General features: G+C 40.7%; 2 protein-coding genes across 10 annotated transcripts in view; both read right to left on the bottom strand.

Moving 5' to 3' along the window:
* YAP1 (Yes1 associated transcriptional regulator) overlaps nt 1-11,831 on the bottom strand; it is a 139,749-nt gene extending 127,918 nt beyond the window's left edge. The window contains exons 1-2 of one of the 8 annotated variants that reach the window (XM_084627662.1): nt 11,018-11,831; nt 7,308-7,558 (exon numbers count right to left, since the gene is read on the bottom strand). In XM_084627662.1, coding sequence (XP_084483788.1) covers nt 7,308-7,558; nt 11,018-11,302 — 536 coding nt within the window. In that variant the 5' untranslated portion in view covers nt 11,303-11,831. The remainder of the gene's footprint in view (nt 1-7,307; nt 7,559-11,017) is intronic. The other 7 variants (XM_084627663.1, XM_084627666.1, XM_084627664.1 and 4 more) reach the window with 7 other exon arrangements.
* Nucleotides 11,832-12,540: 709 nt separating this feature from the next.
* The window catches only part of CFAP300 (cilia and flagella associated protein 300), a 35,223-nt gene continuing 28,435 nt past the window's right edge, over nt 12,541-19,328 (bottom strand). For both annotated transcript variants that reach the window (XM_084627720.1, XM_084627721.1), the window contains one exon: nt 12,541-13,215. In XM_084627720.1, coding sequence (XP_084483846.1) covers nt 13,084-13,215 — 132 coding nt within the window. In that variant the 3' untranslated portion in view covers nt 12,541-13,083. The remainder of the gene's footprint in view (nt 13,216-19,328) is intronic.

The following is a 19,328-nucleotide window of genomic DNA, read 5'->3' as shown; positions in this document are numbered from 1 at the left end:
TGCAACCATCTATTATATGTTTGATGGGTTACAGATTATTATCCCTCCCATGCTGTGAACCAGATGAGTATTAAACAATTCAACTGTCCTTTTTCCAAGCCTCTGAGAATGACAGGGGAGGGGGGGGAATAGGATGGTTAGAAGATTTATGCCAAACTTTTGTTTGCCTTTAAGGAGAGTTCAAGAACCCAGCAAATAAAAGTGCTTCCCTGGTGGCAACACTTGTTCCCAGAAAACTTGGTGTGACAGTACTTGAGCAACCAGGGCATGCAACAATTTTTCTTCGTAAAAGGATCAGTATCTCTTTCACTGCTTGGAAGTCTGATTAATCCTTTAAAAAGCAGACCCCTTTTAAGAAATGTATGACTTTGTAACCACTATTACTGATACTCACAGCCTCTTTAAGACTTCCCATTAGAAAACACGGATAATTGACTAATTAATGCTACAAGTGATAATTTATGCTGGTTAACGTGTTACAATATATTTTAAACCAGAGTAATGCGAACTGAATACAAAGCTGAACTTAAATTTAATTTGGGGAATCCAAAATGTGAACAATATTATAAAGAAATGAAAAACATTTTCTTTTTAATCTATATTAAAGCAAAATTACATTGTTTGTCAAACAATATCAGAGGCAGTTTTACATCAGTGCTTCAAGGGGATTTTAAAGTTGTAGTTTTACATGTTAAAAAAAAATTAAAATAGTTTTGCTCTTCACCCTTAATACTACTTAAAGAAAATGATAGTAATGTGATCTTGTTATTGTTCTAAAATATGCTCCTATAGTTAAATACGGGGAATCGCATCCCTTCAATGTACATGCACAGCTCCTATTAAGGTTAATGGAAGCTGTATTCACAACTGCTGAGTTTTGCTTCCCATACAGCATTAATATTTGACTCTCAGTGAGGGCCTCCTCCAGTGCCCATTGAAGTCAATGAAACAACAACTATGGACTTCAATGAGGACTGTATCAGGCCCCTACAAAGCACAAATGTTGTTCTTACAAAAAATGGAATTTTGGAGTACCAAGTCCTTTTAAAATGATATAGATGAACAACCAATGAAAAAATTATCAGTGTGAATCTCCAAAAGTGTATCTATTTTTAATTACGATTTTTTTCCAGGCACCCAGCACAATTCATTGTAATTTCGCAACCTGATGCCAATTGTCCTGTTTTCCTTTGGAACAAAATGGAAACTTATAACAGGAAAACACATTTAAAATGCTTTATTCATATTTCCATGAGATGTATTGTTAGTTTGCATGTTCTCTATTACCTTAACTTTTTTGTATACAGTAATACAAAAATACTGCACATGGCAGAGTATTCAACACAGGGATACTATCAATGCTCTTGCATTTTCTTTTTGAAAGCAGTGAGGTATTGTGTGTCATTCTTTCCATTGACGCCCACCCACTGAGCTTAGCGCAAGTTCTGTACAGAGCATTAAAGACATACTTCCATCTTTCTCCCAGCTCACTCTCAAGACAAATAGGCAGAGTTGCCCTTCCCCCCAAATATAGAAATACTTTGTGCAACTGCAGTTTCAAAATAATTTTGCAGCATCAATATCAGAGGAATATTAAAGGCTTTTCATTTTTAAAAGGACAATGAAGTCATCTTATTGTATATAATACTATTTTCCAAAACCAAGAAACGTAACTCATCAGGCACACACACAAGTTAACAATTTTTAAATGTCACACACCCAAGTATATTTCCTTCCTTTAGTTACCCGAGTTTGTTGTGAAATTAGCTAATATAAATGTGTTTCTTTTTTAATCTTGGGGAAGCTGGCTGATATACAATGCATCGTAAATACTAGAGAAAACTTAAAACAAATAGTCAGGAATCAATGTTATGAACATAAAATTAAGTTTTTATTTGTACTCTAGCTTACATATAGCTCAGTAGAGTGAGAGTAGTAAAAGCTTCAACTGCTTTTAATAGCATGAGTATAAAAAAAAATAGCCTAAACCTATCATAAGCAGTAGTTACAATTTTAGTCTCAAACGGTACCATTCATTTAATGTCAGAATGAACCTGAGCTGTGTACTGAGCAAGGCGAACAACTTCAGAGAAGCTCCATTAATTATGTTGCTAAATACTTACTTCATCTGTACCCTAAGGTACTACATACATTTTAATGTCACCTTGGATCCAAACAGAACAACAAACATTTTCTGTCAAAAAACTCAGATCAGTTCTTCTTTGTTTTTGTATAAGTGTTGAGGAAGAATGGGAGAGGAAATGTAACAGCAGTGTCGATCACTTTATTAGGTCCTTTACCTTTCTATATCACAAATCACATAAAAGCAAAGAATCAAGCTGCATTATTGTTTTAAGGGCCTTTAGTTCCATATTATATCAAATTACCTGAATCGATCCCTAACTCTGTACAGAACGTGTAAGAAATACACAGCTAGCAATAACCCATCTGATAAGAGATCTTACAAAAGGTTAATGGTAACGGTAAATATCACTTGAAAACCAACTCAGCTTTATTCAGGAAGTCATAGAACACTTCATAAAGACAATAGGAAGCTGTTGACAAACTGCATGGAAGAACGGCTTCCTGCAGGAAAAAGCAACTACAAGACAGTTGGACTGAGCAATGGCAGTTTCCTCACGCGGGGAGAGAGGAAGGGGTATTACACCACTTTTGTAGGAATTAAATGTACTGTGTTGTATGATTTAGAATAGTCCAGCGTTGAATATAAAATAAGAAAACAACAACAGAAATTACATCTAGCATACGGATTTGCCCTTTTGCAAAGTGCTGACTGCTATTACCGCAGCAATGCATTTTATCTCTTGCCCAGAGGTTGAGCTAGTAGCCCCCCTTCACAGTTCATTGAAATGTCAATCTACCACTGGCCAACAGGAAGTGCTTCAAAAGCCATGTGATTGATCTACTGACCAATCATGCCATCTTTATTTTATATTCAGTCCATTCTGAAACACTTCTGCTCTGCATGATAATATTGTGCAGACTAACATCTGACTACTTACTAAGGAGACAAGACTTATTTTACCACTGATGAACTCTAGCTACATTTCACAGAAGTTTGCAGCTTTAATGAAGTATAAATGCTACCACACATGACAGGAATGTGTTTGCTTCACCGCTCTAACTCTACTTCAATTACACTATAGATTAATCATGCTAATAAAACTCCTGGTTATAATGGTGATCTGAATATTAATAAAGTATTGGACCACCACATATTGGGCAGAAATTTAAACTTACACATGAAGTTTAAAAGATGATGGACTTAAATGGACTTAATGTAAGAATGCCGGATGTTGGGATTTCAAAACTGAATCCTACCCCACAATATCCCAGACTGATATAAGAGTACAAGAGTTGGTCATTATAACATTTTGAGTCATTTTCTCATCTGCCTCTCCCATTGTGAAAATTATTGCATTTGCAGTTCTTGATCTCTTCAAGTGAAATTTCTTTACTGTATTTAACCGTCTGCAGGATAGACAGATTTGAATTTAATTTTTTTATATATTGTATATTTTTGATGGATATCAATATTTATTTTAAGCACTTTTTGGTAAGTTTGCACAAAATAATGGGTTTTAACCTTTTTAAAATTTTTATCAATTTAAATTTTCATAATTGTGTGAAATTATGGGGAGTAAGACAATGGGGTCTGACAATTATTTAACTACAGTAGATGTTGAAATTCAAAAAGTTAAAACTTTTAACCGTTAAAACACAAATAGTCATATGTCAAAATATACAAAGGATATACAAATATCCTTAAATAAAACTTTTTTTTTTCCCAAGCAACATTTTTCTTACTTTGCCTATCTGTAAATTTGAATTATCATCACAGGAAATATCTGTCTTTGGTTTGGGTGTGTATGGTGAAATCTATGTTTATCAAAATTTATCGATAAAAAACTAATCCTTCCAAGCATAAGTATAGGGTGTACTACAATAACCAACACCATAGGGCTGACTAACAACTGAAGATATGTCTAATACTTTCACCTACTCTGTATAAATGTACAGTACTTCTATTTACCAGTTTACCAGAAAGGATCATGCTTTCATGGAATGGCTACTGAACAGGGCAATAGGAACAAAAAGCAACAATACCAAGCTAGTGAAGAGGGGCCAAAACTCTGCATATTGTAGAGGGAACCAATTATTCACAAGCAAAAATTGCTTACAGATTCCAAAGCCAGAAGAGAACACTGTGATCATCTAGTCTGATCTCCTAACACAGGTCAGAGAACTTCCCCAAAATAACGTCTATGGCATATCTTTTAGAAAAACATCCATTCTTGATTTTAAAATGGTCAGCAATGAAGAATCCACCACAACCCTTGGTAAAATGTTCTCACTGTTAAAAATGTACACCCTGTTTCCAGTCTGAATTTGTTTAGTTTCAACTTCCAGCCATTGGATGATGTTTTACCTTTTTCTGCCAGACTGAAGAGCCATTATTAAATATTTGTTCCCCTTATAGATACTTACAGCCTGGAATCAAGTCAACCCGTAATCTTCTAAACGGACTGAGCTCCCAGAGTCTATCAGGAATATTTTCTAATTCTTTAATCATTCTTGTGGCTCTTCTCTGAACATGCTCCAAATTATCAACATCCTTTTTTTAATCTGACCCCCAGAACTAGACACATTATTCCAGCAGTAGTCACACCAGTGCCAAATACAGAGATAAAATAACCTCTCTTCTCCTACTCGAGATTCCCCTGTTTATGCATCCAAGGATCAACAAGCTCTTTTGGCCATAGCATCACACTGGGAGCTCATGTTAAGCTAATTATCCACTATGACCCCCAAATCTTTTTCAGTCACTGCTTCCCAGAATAGAGTCCTCCATCCTGTAAATATGGCCTACATTCTTTGTTCCTAGTTGTATATATTTATATTTAGCTGTATTAGAGCACAAAAGTTATATTAGCAACAGAATTCTGGATACACTTACTTATGTTTTAAGAAAGCTCAAAGTATAGACAGACAAACTGCCAGTTTAAATCAGCTTCCAGGACCTATATATATGTATTCTATCTAAAGTTCAAAATAATTGTTTTAAGAAAACTTCTGAAATATACATTTGCTTATGCTAAAAGGAATTCTTCAAAAAAAATTTTTACTGTATGTTTTTGAAATATCCAAAGTGTTTCACTGGAACTCAAGTTATAAAGATAACACAAGTAATTCTGAATTGCAATGATGCTTGTGGGTTACACCTGCAGACAGTGTTATAAGACCTATTAGGGACAACAAATGCTGATCTTCAAGTGTGAACAGAGCCTTCTGAACTGTCCTCATCAGGCTCTCCCAAAGCACAGAATCACCCAAGGAAAGTAAAAAGAAAACAGCCTATTAAGCTGTTGAAAATCTCCCCAGGTCAGCATGTGACCCAGCAGGGAGAGGTTCAAAAAGTACAGCCTTTATTTTTCTTCCTAACAACCTGGTTTGTTTCCACTCTTTTCCCCTTCAAGACACATCCTTCACAGCTAGCAGCTCTTTCAATCATTTACTTTGGATGTCTGCTTGAGAACAAACGACCTTGCTCATGCAGATGAGTTTGCCAGACTTGTGTGTACTTTCCAGTCTCAGGCTCTTTATTGTTCTTGCTGAAACCTGACCCTTTGAAATGGATACCAGGACACCAAGAAAGGACAAAAAAGAAAACTTGCAGAAAAAAGGAAAAGATTTTCTGTAGTAATAATGAAACTGTAGAAAAGCTTTCCAAGATCAAATTCTTCCCTCTACTTTCACCTGAATGAGCATAATTAAAGAATCAATTATAAAAGTGTATTTAAGTGTAAAGACATTTTGCATCTCTTATAAAGCAATAAAACCCTTTCTATAAAATTGAAATAGACAATTACTAAAAATAGTAAGAAACACTATCAATTGCACAATTTTAAATCCATTACATTTGATCTGAATTAGACTGTTGTGTTTGCAGTTTTGCCCTATTATATAAGCTAGTTCGTAAGAGTTTAAGTAGTACAGTAAAAAAAACGGTTTTGATCTAATTTCAAAATTTATGTTGAGCTCCCTCAAGGCCCAGTGGGAAATAGTCTCAGCTGGCGTAAACTTGCCTAATTCCAAAAATTCAGAGGTACAATGCCAATTTACACCAGCTCAGGATCTGGTCTAACGTGTATTATTCAGTTACATGGACAAAAATCACAGCTACATACTCTTTGGCTTTTGCCTATTTTTAGGTTCTTAACACAGACTAATTTCCCAAAGAATTCAGGCTTGAATACTTTATTTTGGTAAACATGACACAGAAGTTTACAATAATCTTAAGGTAAGCAAGGTATGACTATGTAAATGCTTCATTATATATATGCTTTATTTTCCCTAAATTCAAAATGACAAATAATGGGCTACTTGGAGCCTGCCAGTTTAAAAAAAATGTTAAAAATAAGTAAAAGAAAATGCTAAAAATACAGTCCAAGTATTTGAGGGCCAATTATATATCTTGGTGGTCACTCTTTCAGAAAGGAGGATAGACTCCTGATGCTTTAGAAACTACACAGTATAAAAGAAAACGCTCCCTAATGGATTACATATCACACTGCTGGCATATGTAATATCTTCTCAGTTATAGAAAAGGGCATACTAAATTCACTATAGGAAAAAAGCCATATGTGCATGAGTAAGGAGCAATTTTCAAGAATTTTATGAATTTTCCCTCTCAAGCCAAACAATGTAAGTTAATTTTAAGAACTATAAACTCCAACCCTGTAATCAGATCCACGTACCAATGGACTCTGCGTGGGCGCAGGAGTCTGCATGCATGGATCTGAATGCACAATCAGTGCCTATATCATTGCACTTTGAACAATCAGAGCAATCCTTTACTCCTCTCACTAAAATATCTGCCAAAGTTACTTAACATTTTTAACATCCATTTTATAGCAAATTTGTGTGACAGTTCCATTTATTTTGGCCCGAAGAAGAACTTTATGCAAGTCAAAATATCATTATATACATTCAAGTGATTTTTAAAACACAAACACAGAAAACCACCACTTCATATTTAAGACAAACCAAGAAGAAGACATGTTTAAAACACACAGGATTTTCATAAGAGCCAAACACTCACACCTCCAATTGAAGTCAGTGGGAGCTATAGGTGCTCAGTACTATTGAAAATCATGCCCTTTCATTTTAAAATACATTTTACACTAAAGGTGCAGCGATTCCTACACACAGAGATTCTTAACAACATGGAACACAAACTTGGTTAAGAAATGCAGCTAACCTTCTTTCAAATAGATTTTACTTACTTCAGAAAATATCTCTGGCCAGATGGCGTCTTAGCCATCTCCCAACCTGGTGGCAGAGGTACATCATCAGGAATCTCAAATGAAGACTGGCGGAGATGTTGAGAAGAAGGTGCAGCTCCAGGACCAGTCACTATTCCAGAGGGGGTAAGTGTCCCTGGAGAGACAGCTCCAAGCTGCAGCGAAGCTGGAGAGGAATGAGCTCGGACATGTTGTGGAGTCAAGGCTCCTGCTGACCCTCCATCAGTACTGGCCTGTCAGGAGTTAAATTGTTGTAAGATATTTTACTTCAGCAGAAACATGCCTGTTGGAACACAACCTACTTTTAACTTACTGAATGTTTCCTAGACAAGCAGACAAATATGTTTTTTCTAAAATTCTACTTATTCCGAAGTTGCTAACATTCAAGGATGTAGCCCAAAGTAGATTACTTAAAGAGCAAGCTTGCAAAACTTTTATATATACACCTATAGAATATTAATTTTGAATGTTTCTCATTCTTGTTTAGTTTTATTTTGTACACATATAAAAAGCCATCTTCTTTGTAAGGATCATACCTTAAGGCCTGATCTTATCCCCATTCTTCAAAGGGTACTAATGTCAAGCCTGATTTACAATTCCCTTGCATACTGAATTGGTGGAAATGACTATGCAAAGTGGATGTAAACTAGTACTCTGGATTGTTGGTGTTTTGCACCTACCTTGCACAGATGTAAAAGCCCATTGGCTTCAGTGGGAGTTCCACAGGAGTAGCGACTACAAATTGGGCCCCAAAGGACTATTTCAATACAGTGCAAGATATGATATGCAAGAAAAGGGTTCCCAACCTTCAAGTAAACTGTACTTTAATTGTATGTATGGTGCGTATAAAAAGAGAGCAGCACCAGCTACAGCCAGAATGTGGACAAACAAATCAAGTTTTCCACCAACATCTCTGCAAACCTTCCTCAAACCTGGCCCACATAACCCTAATTATTACAACCTGGGTCTCTCCTGAACTGAGGACTGTGAATCATGTTAAACTGTGTAGTTTTCCTGATATGGACTCAAATCCATGGAGGGGGAAAAAAATAGCCATGAAAACTGTATTTAAATGTTGACATATATATATGAGGGCATTCACTTTCCATGTATAGTAGGATAATTTGCACACCTACATTTTATTATGTAAATGTCAGCCCTTGCCATACCACTGTACCTAGGTATTGCAGAATACATGGGGCTCATTTATGAACTCAGATGTGTACACTCATCCCAGGTCTCATTAAATCAGCTACTGTGCCTTACGTGTAACAGCATGCAAACTCTCAAAATCAGAATTCGGCCTATGTTACACAATTATCCAGTATCTGCATTTTGCTAAAATTTTCAAAAGCAACCATGTATTGGAAGAAGAAAAGGAGTACTTGTGGCACCTTAGAGCCTAACAAATATATTTGAGCATAAGCTTTTGAGAGTTACAGCTCATGTATTGGACGGACATAACTCACTCAGATGTGAAGTATTACACTTAATATTTTCCCTACACCCCCCCAAAAATCCCAAGGTGGATATTCTTATTGCAGTATCAGACAAGAGTGGAGAAAAAGAGACACCACCATCACAATCATTTTAAAATGAAAAGGCCAACAATGAACCCAATAATCCTATGGCTTCAACTGGCTTTTAACTACATGATTTACTACAATATATTGTACTAAAACCAGCCAGCACCAAGGAACAAAGATTTGAGCTCAATTGTGTACTCTAGTAGCATTTGCAATGTACGCAAACAGCCCACAAGCTTTAAGGTGCATGTTGATATTAACAACATGTGCCTCATACAATACATTTCAAATATGTAATATAGTTAGCTGCATTTATTGTGGTCGTTGAGTACATATTAAGATATACATGATTACAGCATCTAGCTATAAATGATTGCTGAATACCTATTAGTATACCTTTGTGCATAAGAACACCATGATAAAACTTGTACAGTAAAAATAGGTGTAAAAAGTATTAGCTGTACACGTAATAACCTTCTTCCCAAATTTCAAGAGTTCAAAATAGGCTATTACCACCCACTCCAAATGGGACTAACTCTGTGTGAATCATCATCAATAATGCATAGTTCATAAATTACAAGAAAGCAAGAATCTAGAAATAACCCATCACCACTGCTATTTTCTTTGCAGTCCTTTAACTTAAAGACTAGACTGTGTGTGTTTTTTTTGTTTGTTTTGTTTTTTTAAATATTTGGGAAATGAATTAACTCCTGGGCAGAGAGAATATATGCCAAAGTTTAGCTTGGAGTAATTTTACAGCTGAGTTATAAATCCTTCCAAACCAGAGTTTAATAATGGAAATGTTGACAGACCCTTCACTACTGGAATACCAGACACCAGTGTAATACAGAGCAAATCTCTTTTCTATTGGCTACACAGATAAAGTGACAATAGCTTATAATAAAATCTATTTTATAACTTAGCAACAAAGTTCATTGCTTAATAAAAACATTTGAGCAGAGAGAGGCAGTTTACAAAAATTTAGTGAACAGCAGCCTAAACATTAACTTTTATTCATATTTGTATCAACACTTCAATCTTGGCACATGAGTCAAGCGGCTTAAAGAACAAACACTGTTAGAGACTTATTATGGGCCCAATCCTGCAACTCTTTTTCAGCCTCTACTTTAGGCTTGCAGGATTGTGCCCTGAGCGTTCAGACACAGGACTGCAGCAGGCAAGTTATTTCAGTCCGATTTGCAGATATGGTTAATTTAATGGTACTTCAGTAAAGCTGAAAGGTGACTACCAACAGGGACAGAAAAACCAACGCACTGGAATTAGCTTCTGATGTGGGAAATTTAATCCTACGGAGTGCAATGATGAAATGGTGGAAAAGCCACATCCATATTGTTTTTTTTTAAAGTTTGGACACAATCCCTGTCTTCCTCTCCTCCTCATCCTCCACACAGATAAATAAACAGTGGGAAGATTACATCAGACAACCCAATCCTTTTGTACTTTCAAGTGAAACATTTCTAAGATTAATTTTAGGGGCTTTAAATCCCCCTCTCCCAACAAAAGCTGGAAAATAAGAGAGCAATTATTGGGTGCCCAAGCAGGCTGCTGGGGAGTGAGACGTCCTGGCGGAGACAGGGCCTAATGCGAACAGCAGCAAAATCAGCTGCTGAGACTGGTAACTCCTGCTCAGAACTATTTACAAAATTTCCCAGCTAAAATCCCAAAGGGTCCCTGAAAGCAGGCAGGAAGAGGGGAGCATCACCAGAGTAAACGGGGGAACTGCCCCACAAGAAAGGGAGTTTTGCCCCCTCCAAAACCCCTAAATGCAAGAACGGAAGGTGCTTTCCCCCCTCCCCACACACACACGATGCGGGGGGGGCGGAAGGGGACTCTCCCCCCCTCCACACACACAGGAGGGGGCGCTCCCACACTCGGGGGGGGTGCTCCTCCACTCACAAGGGGGGGGCGGACGGGGGCGCTCCCCCACTCACACACGGGGGGGGACGCTCCCACACACACACACACTCAGGGGCGGAGGGTGGCGCTCCCACTCACACGGGGGGGGGGCAGGACGCTCTCCCCACTCACTCTCTCTCACACACACACGGGAGGGGAGGGGAGGGGAGGCACCCCCCAGGCGCTGACGATAGCGGCAGGAGAGCTCCCAGCTGCGCCCCCGCCCGGCCGGCCGGCCCCCCCCCTCACCTGGCGGGAGTGGGCCTTGGGCTCGGGCGGCTTGAAGAAGGAGTCGGGCAGCTTGCGGAGCCGCATGGGCAGCGTGTGCGGCACGTTGGCGCCCTTGGGGTTCATCACCGCGTTGAAAAGCGCCTCCAGGTCGGTCTCCGAGTCGCCCCGCACATGCACGATCTGGTGCCCGGCCGGAGGAGGCCCCGCGCCCGGGGGCTGCCCCGCGCCGGACGGGGGGCCCGGCGGCGGCGCCTGTTGCTGCGCCGGCGGCTGCGCTTGCTGCTGAGGCTGCCCGGGATCCATGGCTCCGCGTCCGTACCGGGGCTCGGCGACTCAGAGCCCGGGCTCCCCACCCCACATACCCCGTTGCCCAGGCCGGGGCTCCCCCGCTGCTGCTGCTCAGCCCCCCCACAGCCGGAAAACACAACCGGCAACAACAACTGGCAGAACAAGCCCGACCGAGCAGCAAGTTGCCCGAGCCCGGCCCAGCCCGGCCGGCGCCTCTATCCCGGCGGCGGAAACTAACTCACGCAACACACTAAACAAAAGTTCTGAGATGTGCCCGCCCGAATCACTCCCCAGCCAGCTCCGCCCCTTGCGAGCCCGCCCGCACCGTATCCTACAGCCAGCCTCCAACAGAGTCCTGCTACGCCCGCCAGCGCAGAACGCAATCAGAACCAGGCACCACTGCCAGGTCCTTCTGCGCGCGCGCGCGCGCGCCCGCCCGCACAGAATCTGGCAGATTTAGTGGCCACTACCAAGTCCTACGCGAACTCCCGGCGGCACACCGTCCAGGAAAGCTAGCCCTTTTGCACCCGCCCGCTTCATTTTTCAAGCATCTACTCCCGCCCGCCTGCGTTTCCCTACAACGCAGAAGTCCATGCATCGAAAAGTTAAAAATAAATTCCTCCAAACTTCCAGACTCCTGTTGCGCCCCTCCCCCCTCCGCGACCTCAGCGCCGGAATGGGGAGGGAGAATTACCCCCCTTTGCCCTCAGAACGGGGTGCGGGAGAAGAGAGACGACTTCTCCCAGCCCTGGCCCCCAGGAGAGCGGCACCGCTTCCCCCGCCCGCATCCCCTGAACGGGCGCGGGAGAAACCAGTCTTCCCACTGCCCCCCTTTCCTCCCATGGAATTGGGGAGGGGCGTAAGCGACGAAAAGAAATGGGATCCCTTGCCCCCATCCCAGGCTGGGGCGGGGGGAAGAGCTGGAACCCGCCATCGCACAATGGAACCCCACCCTCCCCGTGACTGCTATATTTCACTGTGGACACTAATTTTGTCACGAAGTGACGTTTCTGGGAGAGGGTAAATTACATAGAGAAACATTCAAAACGTTTCTTTCTCTAGTCAGAATTTATTGCTCTCACTGATCCTTTCTCTGTTATTGAGTCCAATGGAAACCTCTGCTTTTCAGTCCATTTAACCCAAGAGGTTAGATTCAGTATGCTGCATAATACAGACCAGTGAGTGTATAACACAGCTATCATTTATTAACTAGATTACGTAAAATGAAATTTGATTCAAATTAGTGACAAAAATATGAGAACAACAGTTTTAATATATTTATTGAGAATTTTGAAACACAACAGCTATCAAAGTATAGGGGGTTGGAAGAGCAAGATTCATGGACCCTGGTAAGAATTCCATGCAAGTTAGTGTAAATCATATTCAGACAGTCTGATGCACTCACTATGGCCCCAATCCTGTAAAGATTTATGCATGAATAGTTCTATTGCCTTTAAGGCAGGCTTAGGCAGCTACACCCATAAGTAAAAGTATGTACAAGCATCACTGTTTGCAAGATCTGAATCTTACAGTTAAAGTCAATTTAGCAAAAACAAAGCCTTTTTAAACATTTTGTATAAAATTATGATTTATCTATGAACATAAAATATTCCTTCTTAATAATTCAACAAAAACTCCGTAAAATATATATCACAGTTCACATTTTTGCATAGGCAGGCAATGTGTATTTCATTGAAGGGACTGGAACTATGGAATTTGTAATTAATTCCATATAGAAAGAAAAGCGCCTCTATTCCATTATACTGCTAATACTTAGAACTGGAGATTAAGAATAATTAGTTAAAACATAAGCTCCCACCAAAAGAATGGTACAAAACATGAACATGTCGTTTCAGAGGATCCACAATCAAGTAGGCAAATGTCTGTTCATGGCTTTTGGTTGAAGGATAGCACATACCGTTATTATCCTGAGGGGGGGGGAGGGGAGAAATCTAGTATTAATAACAAACCAGATATATACTACAATCATGTGTAACACTAAACATTATGAATTTTTACATTCAATTACTCTTATGTTCAGTTACTATATTATCTACAAAATGTACTGTGATAATTTTGCAGACAGTGTGGAGTTCATGTTAATAGTAGAATAGATGCCCATTAAGGCAAGAATCCTGCAAACACTTGTAAGTAACTTTATATAAGTCAGTAGTTCCATTTAATTTAATGTGTAAAGATACTCACCGATGTAAGTGTTTGCATAATTAGGGACTAAATTACAAATGGTTAAAGAATAAGGATCTGATCATATTGCCATCGAAGTCAATGGCAAAACCTGTGTTAACTTCAAGTGGGGCCCTAAATATATTCTCTAACTGACCCTTTTCCAGTCAGGATTCACTTAGGCATCTGATCACCATCTCATCAAATATGTACATATTCAAAAATTACTTTCAGCAACATGCAGTAGTTCTTGCTAGGTAAATACAGAGAAAGTTATGTCCACAGTTTTAAGATTCAAGACAAAGGAGAGGAGCAATATCAAGCTATGTTGGTGGATAAGATTTATTGATTTCTGATTGTTATTGAAGAGCCCAATCCAATAGTCCTTACTCAGGCAAAATTGACTACAATTGAAGTTTTGACTGTGAAAAGGCTACAGAATCCCACCTAAAGTTTGCTGGATAGAAAAAAAATATTATGTGATGTATTAGTACTACTGTGTCAAAAAGTAATATTGATCAAAATATTGATACCAGGAAATACAATCTGGTTTAAATTAGGCAGAGTTTTTGCACTATGTTCTGGGTGCCTTTTGAAGTCATTTTATAGTTAGCTGAGATGTATTTTACTGTATTTTTTATTTGCATTAGTTTTAGATGAGAGTAGTTCTAGCTGTATATTTCAGTGCCTCATCACCATAATATTTGGACACCTTATACATAAATTAAGAATAGCATCAGTTCCATCTGCAGTTCTAAATTTAAACAGGTGGTGTATGTGTGACACTTGGTTGACTTAGTGATGCCAGAGCTGGATCATTTTAACTGCTGGCTTTGGAGAAATGGAGATAATCTGGTGATGATTTTAGATAGCATATGTGTGACATACTGTAAATAATGATACTATTGAACCTTTCTCCAAAACAACGTGTGTAATATTTTATCAATACAGTATATCTTAAGAGTTAGCAAATATGCATGTGTTTGTATTTACTACACTGATGCAATAGCACCGCTGTAGTTAAGGCTGAGTTAGCATTCAAGAAATTTCTTTGTTATTTAATATCATAAATACTTCAGGTTTCTTCATGCTGAAATTTGGTCATATGCAAATCATTTGAACTTCTTAAACCATTTTGAGTTCAGAAGTATACAATTGTTACAAAATTTCAAATACTTCCCTTCCCCACTCTTTCTGGACTGCCAATATCTGTGCTAAAATACATATATACATGTAACTAAGGGCTTGTCTAAACTACCCGTTGGATTGGCGGGCAGCGATCTATCCAGTGGGGGTCGATTTATTGTGTCTAGTATAGCGTGACATCTAGAGAGCATCAGCTGTCATCTTACCGCAGCGAAGACACAGCGGTAAGTAGATCTAGGTACGTCGATTTCAGCTATGCCATTCACGTAGCTGAAGTTGCGTACCTTAGATCGACCCCACGTGGTAGTGTCGACAAGCCCTAAGTCCTAAAATCTAGTATTAGTTTGATTTTTTTGAAAGGTCAGAAGATTAAAAATTGAAAAGTAGTTTTGGAACATATTCAGTACCAATTTATCACAGTGCTTTCTGTAATTACTTGGTTTCAGCACTGAAAGTAGTATTACCAAGTTGTCAAGATAAGCATATGGGGCTGTTAGAAGGGTTAGTAAGGAGGCATGGGATGACACAGTGTTTTCATTATGCTGATGACTCCAGCTCTATTTCTCTGTTTTACCTGATCCAGCCAGTTTTTGGTAGACATTAGACTAGCTGGCTGAGGCTCAGACCAGATGAAAAGGAAATGATGCTCGTAGAATGAGGATTCAACTAGACCAGTGGTTCCCAAACTTGTTCCGCCAGTTGTGCAGGAAAAGCTAAAGCACGGCACGGGCCAAAAAACGTATTGGCCGCCGCTTCCAGCAGCTTGCATTGGCCTGGAGCAGCGAACCGCAGCCACTGGGAGCCACGATCGGACAAACCTGTGGACGCAGCAGGTAAACAAACCGGCCCGGCCTGCCAGGGGCTTTCCCTGCATGAGCGGCGGAACAAGTTTTGGAACCACTGAACGAGACGATATGGTGAGGATTATCTTTGCCTCATTAACTGAGGATGCATGTCTTCCATTTGGTACTCCAGTTTTCAGAGTGGGCATTTTATTAGATTCCCAGCTGCTGTTAGATGATCATATAGCAACAGTGACCAAGTCAGCTTTCTTTCATCTATGTCTGGCTAAGCGGTTGTTACTATTTCTTTTGGATGCAGACACTGCCAATATGATCCAGGTCTTTATCACCTCAAGATCAGATTACCATATGCACTCTACATAAAACTACATCTAAATCAACTCAGAAATTGAACCTGTTTTGAGGCAGTACAGGTACTCAAGCTAGAGTCTCTTCATTTTATAAGAGAAAACTGCCAGCAGGCTTTTTTCCATGGTGGGCCTGGATTTTGGAATTCACTCCCCCACTTCATCTGAAATAACCCATGTTTACTGACCTCCAGAAAATGCTGCAAAGCCAACTTCTTTTCCTAGGCTTTTGGGAAGGAGGGAGTGTGCTAAGGGCAGGCATCTATGATTGGAATGGGATTTCTTGCCATATCCCTCAATTTGTTGGTTTTGTAGAGACCACTGAATTTATTCTTGTTTATTATGTTGATGGTATTTTTAAAATATGACAAAGGCACACAGAAGTGTTTTGGATGTTTTACCTAAATCTAACCAAACAATAATGGAAATCTCTGAAGTTGATGTCAAACCAATACCAACTCAGATATGAAAACAATTGCACCGTGTTAAAATAAAAATGCTAATGAGTAATTTTTGGTTCCAAGCATATAGTTTTAGTATTTTTAATCTGAAAAGAAACCTGAGTTTAATAGACAGGAGAGAGGTAAAAATACTGATAAATACACAAGACATTATTTTTAAAAAAAGCCTTCTAAAATGTTCTATGAATGATGCATAATAGTTAAAAGATGATTGCCCACTGATGAACAACTGGGCCACCAGTAGCTCACAGGAAGTTTGTGTTGTCTGCAGTGACACCAGCTCTTTCTCTTTTGGAAGATAGTATGTTATCTTACATTTAAGTTGTTGCATGTTCAGATGCATGGTGGAGGATTTGGAACGGATCTGCCTAGTGAAGGAACAATTAAACTGGGAGGCGTGTAGTACAAGCCAAGGAATGTGTGGGCCCCTTACTGAATGAGGGAGGCAACCTAGTGACAGAGGATGTGGAAAAAGCTAATGTACTCAATGCTTTTTTTGCCTCTGTTTTCACTAACAAGGTCAGCTCCCAGACTGCTGCGCTGGGCATCACAAAATGCGGAAGAGATGGCCAGCCCTCTGTGGAGATAGAGGCGGTTAGGGACTATTTAGAAAAGCTGGACGTGCACAAGTCCATGGGGCCGGACGAGTTGCATCCGAGAGTGCTGAAGGAATTGGCGGCTGTGATTGCAGAGCCACTGGCCATTATCTTTGAAAACTCGTGGCGAACCGGGGAAGTCCCGGATGACTGGAAAAAGGCTAATGTAGCGCCAATCTTTAAAAAAGGGAAGAAGGAAGATCCTGGGAACTACAGGCCAGTCAGCCTCACCTCAGTCCCTGGAAAAATCATGGAGCAGGTCCTCAAAGAATCAATCCTGAAGCACTTGCATGAGAGGAAAGTGATCAGGAACAGCCAGCATGGATTCACCAAGGGAAGGTCATGCCTGACTAATCTAATCGCCTTTTATGATGAGATTACTGGTTCTGTGGATGAAGGGAAAGCAGTGGATGTATTGTTTCTTGACTTTAGCAAAGCTTTTGACACGGTCTCCCATAGTATTCTTGTCAGCAAGTTAAGGAAGTATGGGCTGGATGAATGCACTATAAGGTGGGTAGAAAGCTGGCTAAATTGTCGGGCTCAACGGGTAGTGATCAATGGCTCCATGTCTAGTTGGCAGCCGGTATCAAGTGGAGTGCCCCAGGGGTCGGTCCTGGGGCCGGTTTTATTCAATATCTTCATAAATGATCTGGAGGATGGTGTGGATTGCACTCTCAGCAAATTTGCGGATGATACTAAACTGGGAGGAGTGGTAGATACGCTGGAGGGGAGGGATAGGATACAGAAGGACCTAGACAAATTGGAGGATTGGGCCAAAAGGAATCTGATGAGGTTCAATAAGGATAAGTGCAGGGTCCTGCACTTAGGACGGAAGAACCCAATGCACAGCTACAGACTAGGGACCGAATGGCTAGGCAGCAGTTCTGCAGAAAAGGACCTAGGGGTGACAGTGGACGAGAAGCTGGATATGAGTCAGCAGTGTGCCCTTGTTGCCAAGAAGGCCAATGGCATTTTGGGATGTATAAGTAGGGGCATAGCGAGCAGATCGAGGGACGTGATCGTTCCCCTCTATTCGACATTGGTGAGGCCTCATCTGGAGTACTGTGTCCAGTTTTGGGCCCCACACTTCAAGAAGGATGTGGATAAATTGGAGAGAGTCCAGCGAAGGGCAACAAAAATGATTAGGGGACTGGAACACATGAGTTATGAGGAGAGGCTGAGGGAGCTGGGATTGTTTAGCCTGCAGAAGAGAAGAATGAGGGGGGATTTGATAGCTGCTTTCAACTACCTGAAAGGGGGTTCCAAAGAGGATGGCTCTAGACTGTTCTCAATGGTAGCAGATGACAGAACGAGGAGTAATGGTCTCAAGTTGCAGTGGGGGAGGTTTAGATTGGATATTAGGAAAAACTTTTTCACTAAGAGGGTGGTGAAACACTGGAATGCGTTACCTAGGGAGGTGGTAGAATCTCCTTCCTTAGAGGTTTTTAAGGTCAGGCTTGACAAAGCCCTGGCTGGGATGATTTAACTGGGAATTGGTCCTGCTTTGAGCAGGGGGTTGGACTAGATGACCTTCTGGGGTCCCTTCCAACCCTGATATTCTATGATTCTATGATTCTACAGTTCAGGTGGGTTCCAAGCTCATCTTTATGGTAAGCATACAGTGTTGCAGGGGAAACAGGGAAGCGAGAGGTTTCGAAACTCAGCAGCCAGGACAGTAAACAACTGGAGGAGGTCTATAAAGTGGGCACCCACCTTACCCCTCAAGCCCTCTTCTGCTGTAAACCCTTCTGTAATCTTTAGTAAAAAGCAGGCACACCACACCCTAGCCAGCAAATTCTCTATTGATAAATCCAAACTGCAAGTGCAAAACAGAAGCCTGAATAAAGGCAGGCTCAAAATGAGACTTAGGGCTAGATTCACAAAAGGAACATAGATACCTAGCTGCCACCTTATGTGCCACTGGCATTCACAAAAACCCTGGTCAGCTGCTCTCTAACCCTGGAGGTGTGTAAATTCCCTAGACACCTAAATTTCTGCCATTAAAGTCCTCAAGGTGCTTAAATTTCAGCAGCTGAAGCACAGCTGCCTCAGTCCTGACCCCGCACAGCAGCTAGGTGGCTTAAGCATCTGACTCCAATAGAAGGTTCCCAGCTGTCAATCCCAAAATGAGATAGGTGCTGAACTCTGAGAAGGATGGGACTTAGGATCCACCCCATCCTCAGCATCTACTATTGGCTAGTTTAGGCAGCTCCCTGCTCACTATACCAGCTTTTGTTAAACCTATTCTTCTTTTCCTCTGCATTGTACAGGGAATGCAGGGTAATTACGTAGCACAACACTGAGCATTGTAACACCTAAGCTCCTTTGTGACTCTAGCCCTTAGCTTCTACTGATTCTATCTTGAGTTTATATAGAATAAAAGTATGATCTAGATCAGGGCTGGCCAACCTGAGCCTGAGAAGGAGCCAGAATTTACCAACGTACATTGACAAAGAGCCCAGCGCCTCCCCCTTCTGCCCTGCACCTCCCAATCAGCTGGTTCG

Source organism: Lepidochelys olivacea (assembly GCF_965140295.1).
Source record: "Lepidochelys olivacea isolate rLepOli2 genome assembly, chromosome: 1".
Classification (NCBI taxonomy): Eukaryota; Metazoa; Chordata; order Testudines; family Cheloniidae; genus Lepidochelys; species Lepidochelys olivacea.
Note: the sequence above shows the minus strand (reverse complement) of the source record. Positions and strands in the feature narration are given on the sequence as shown.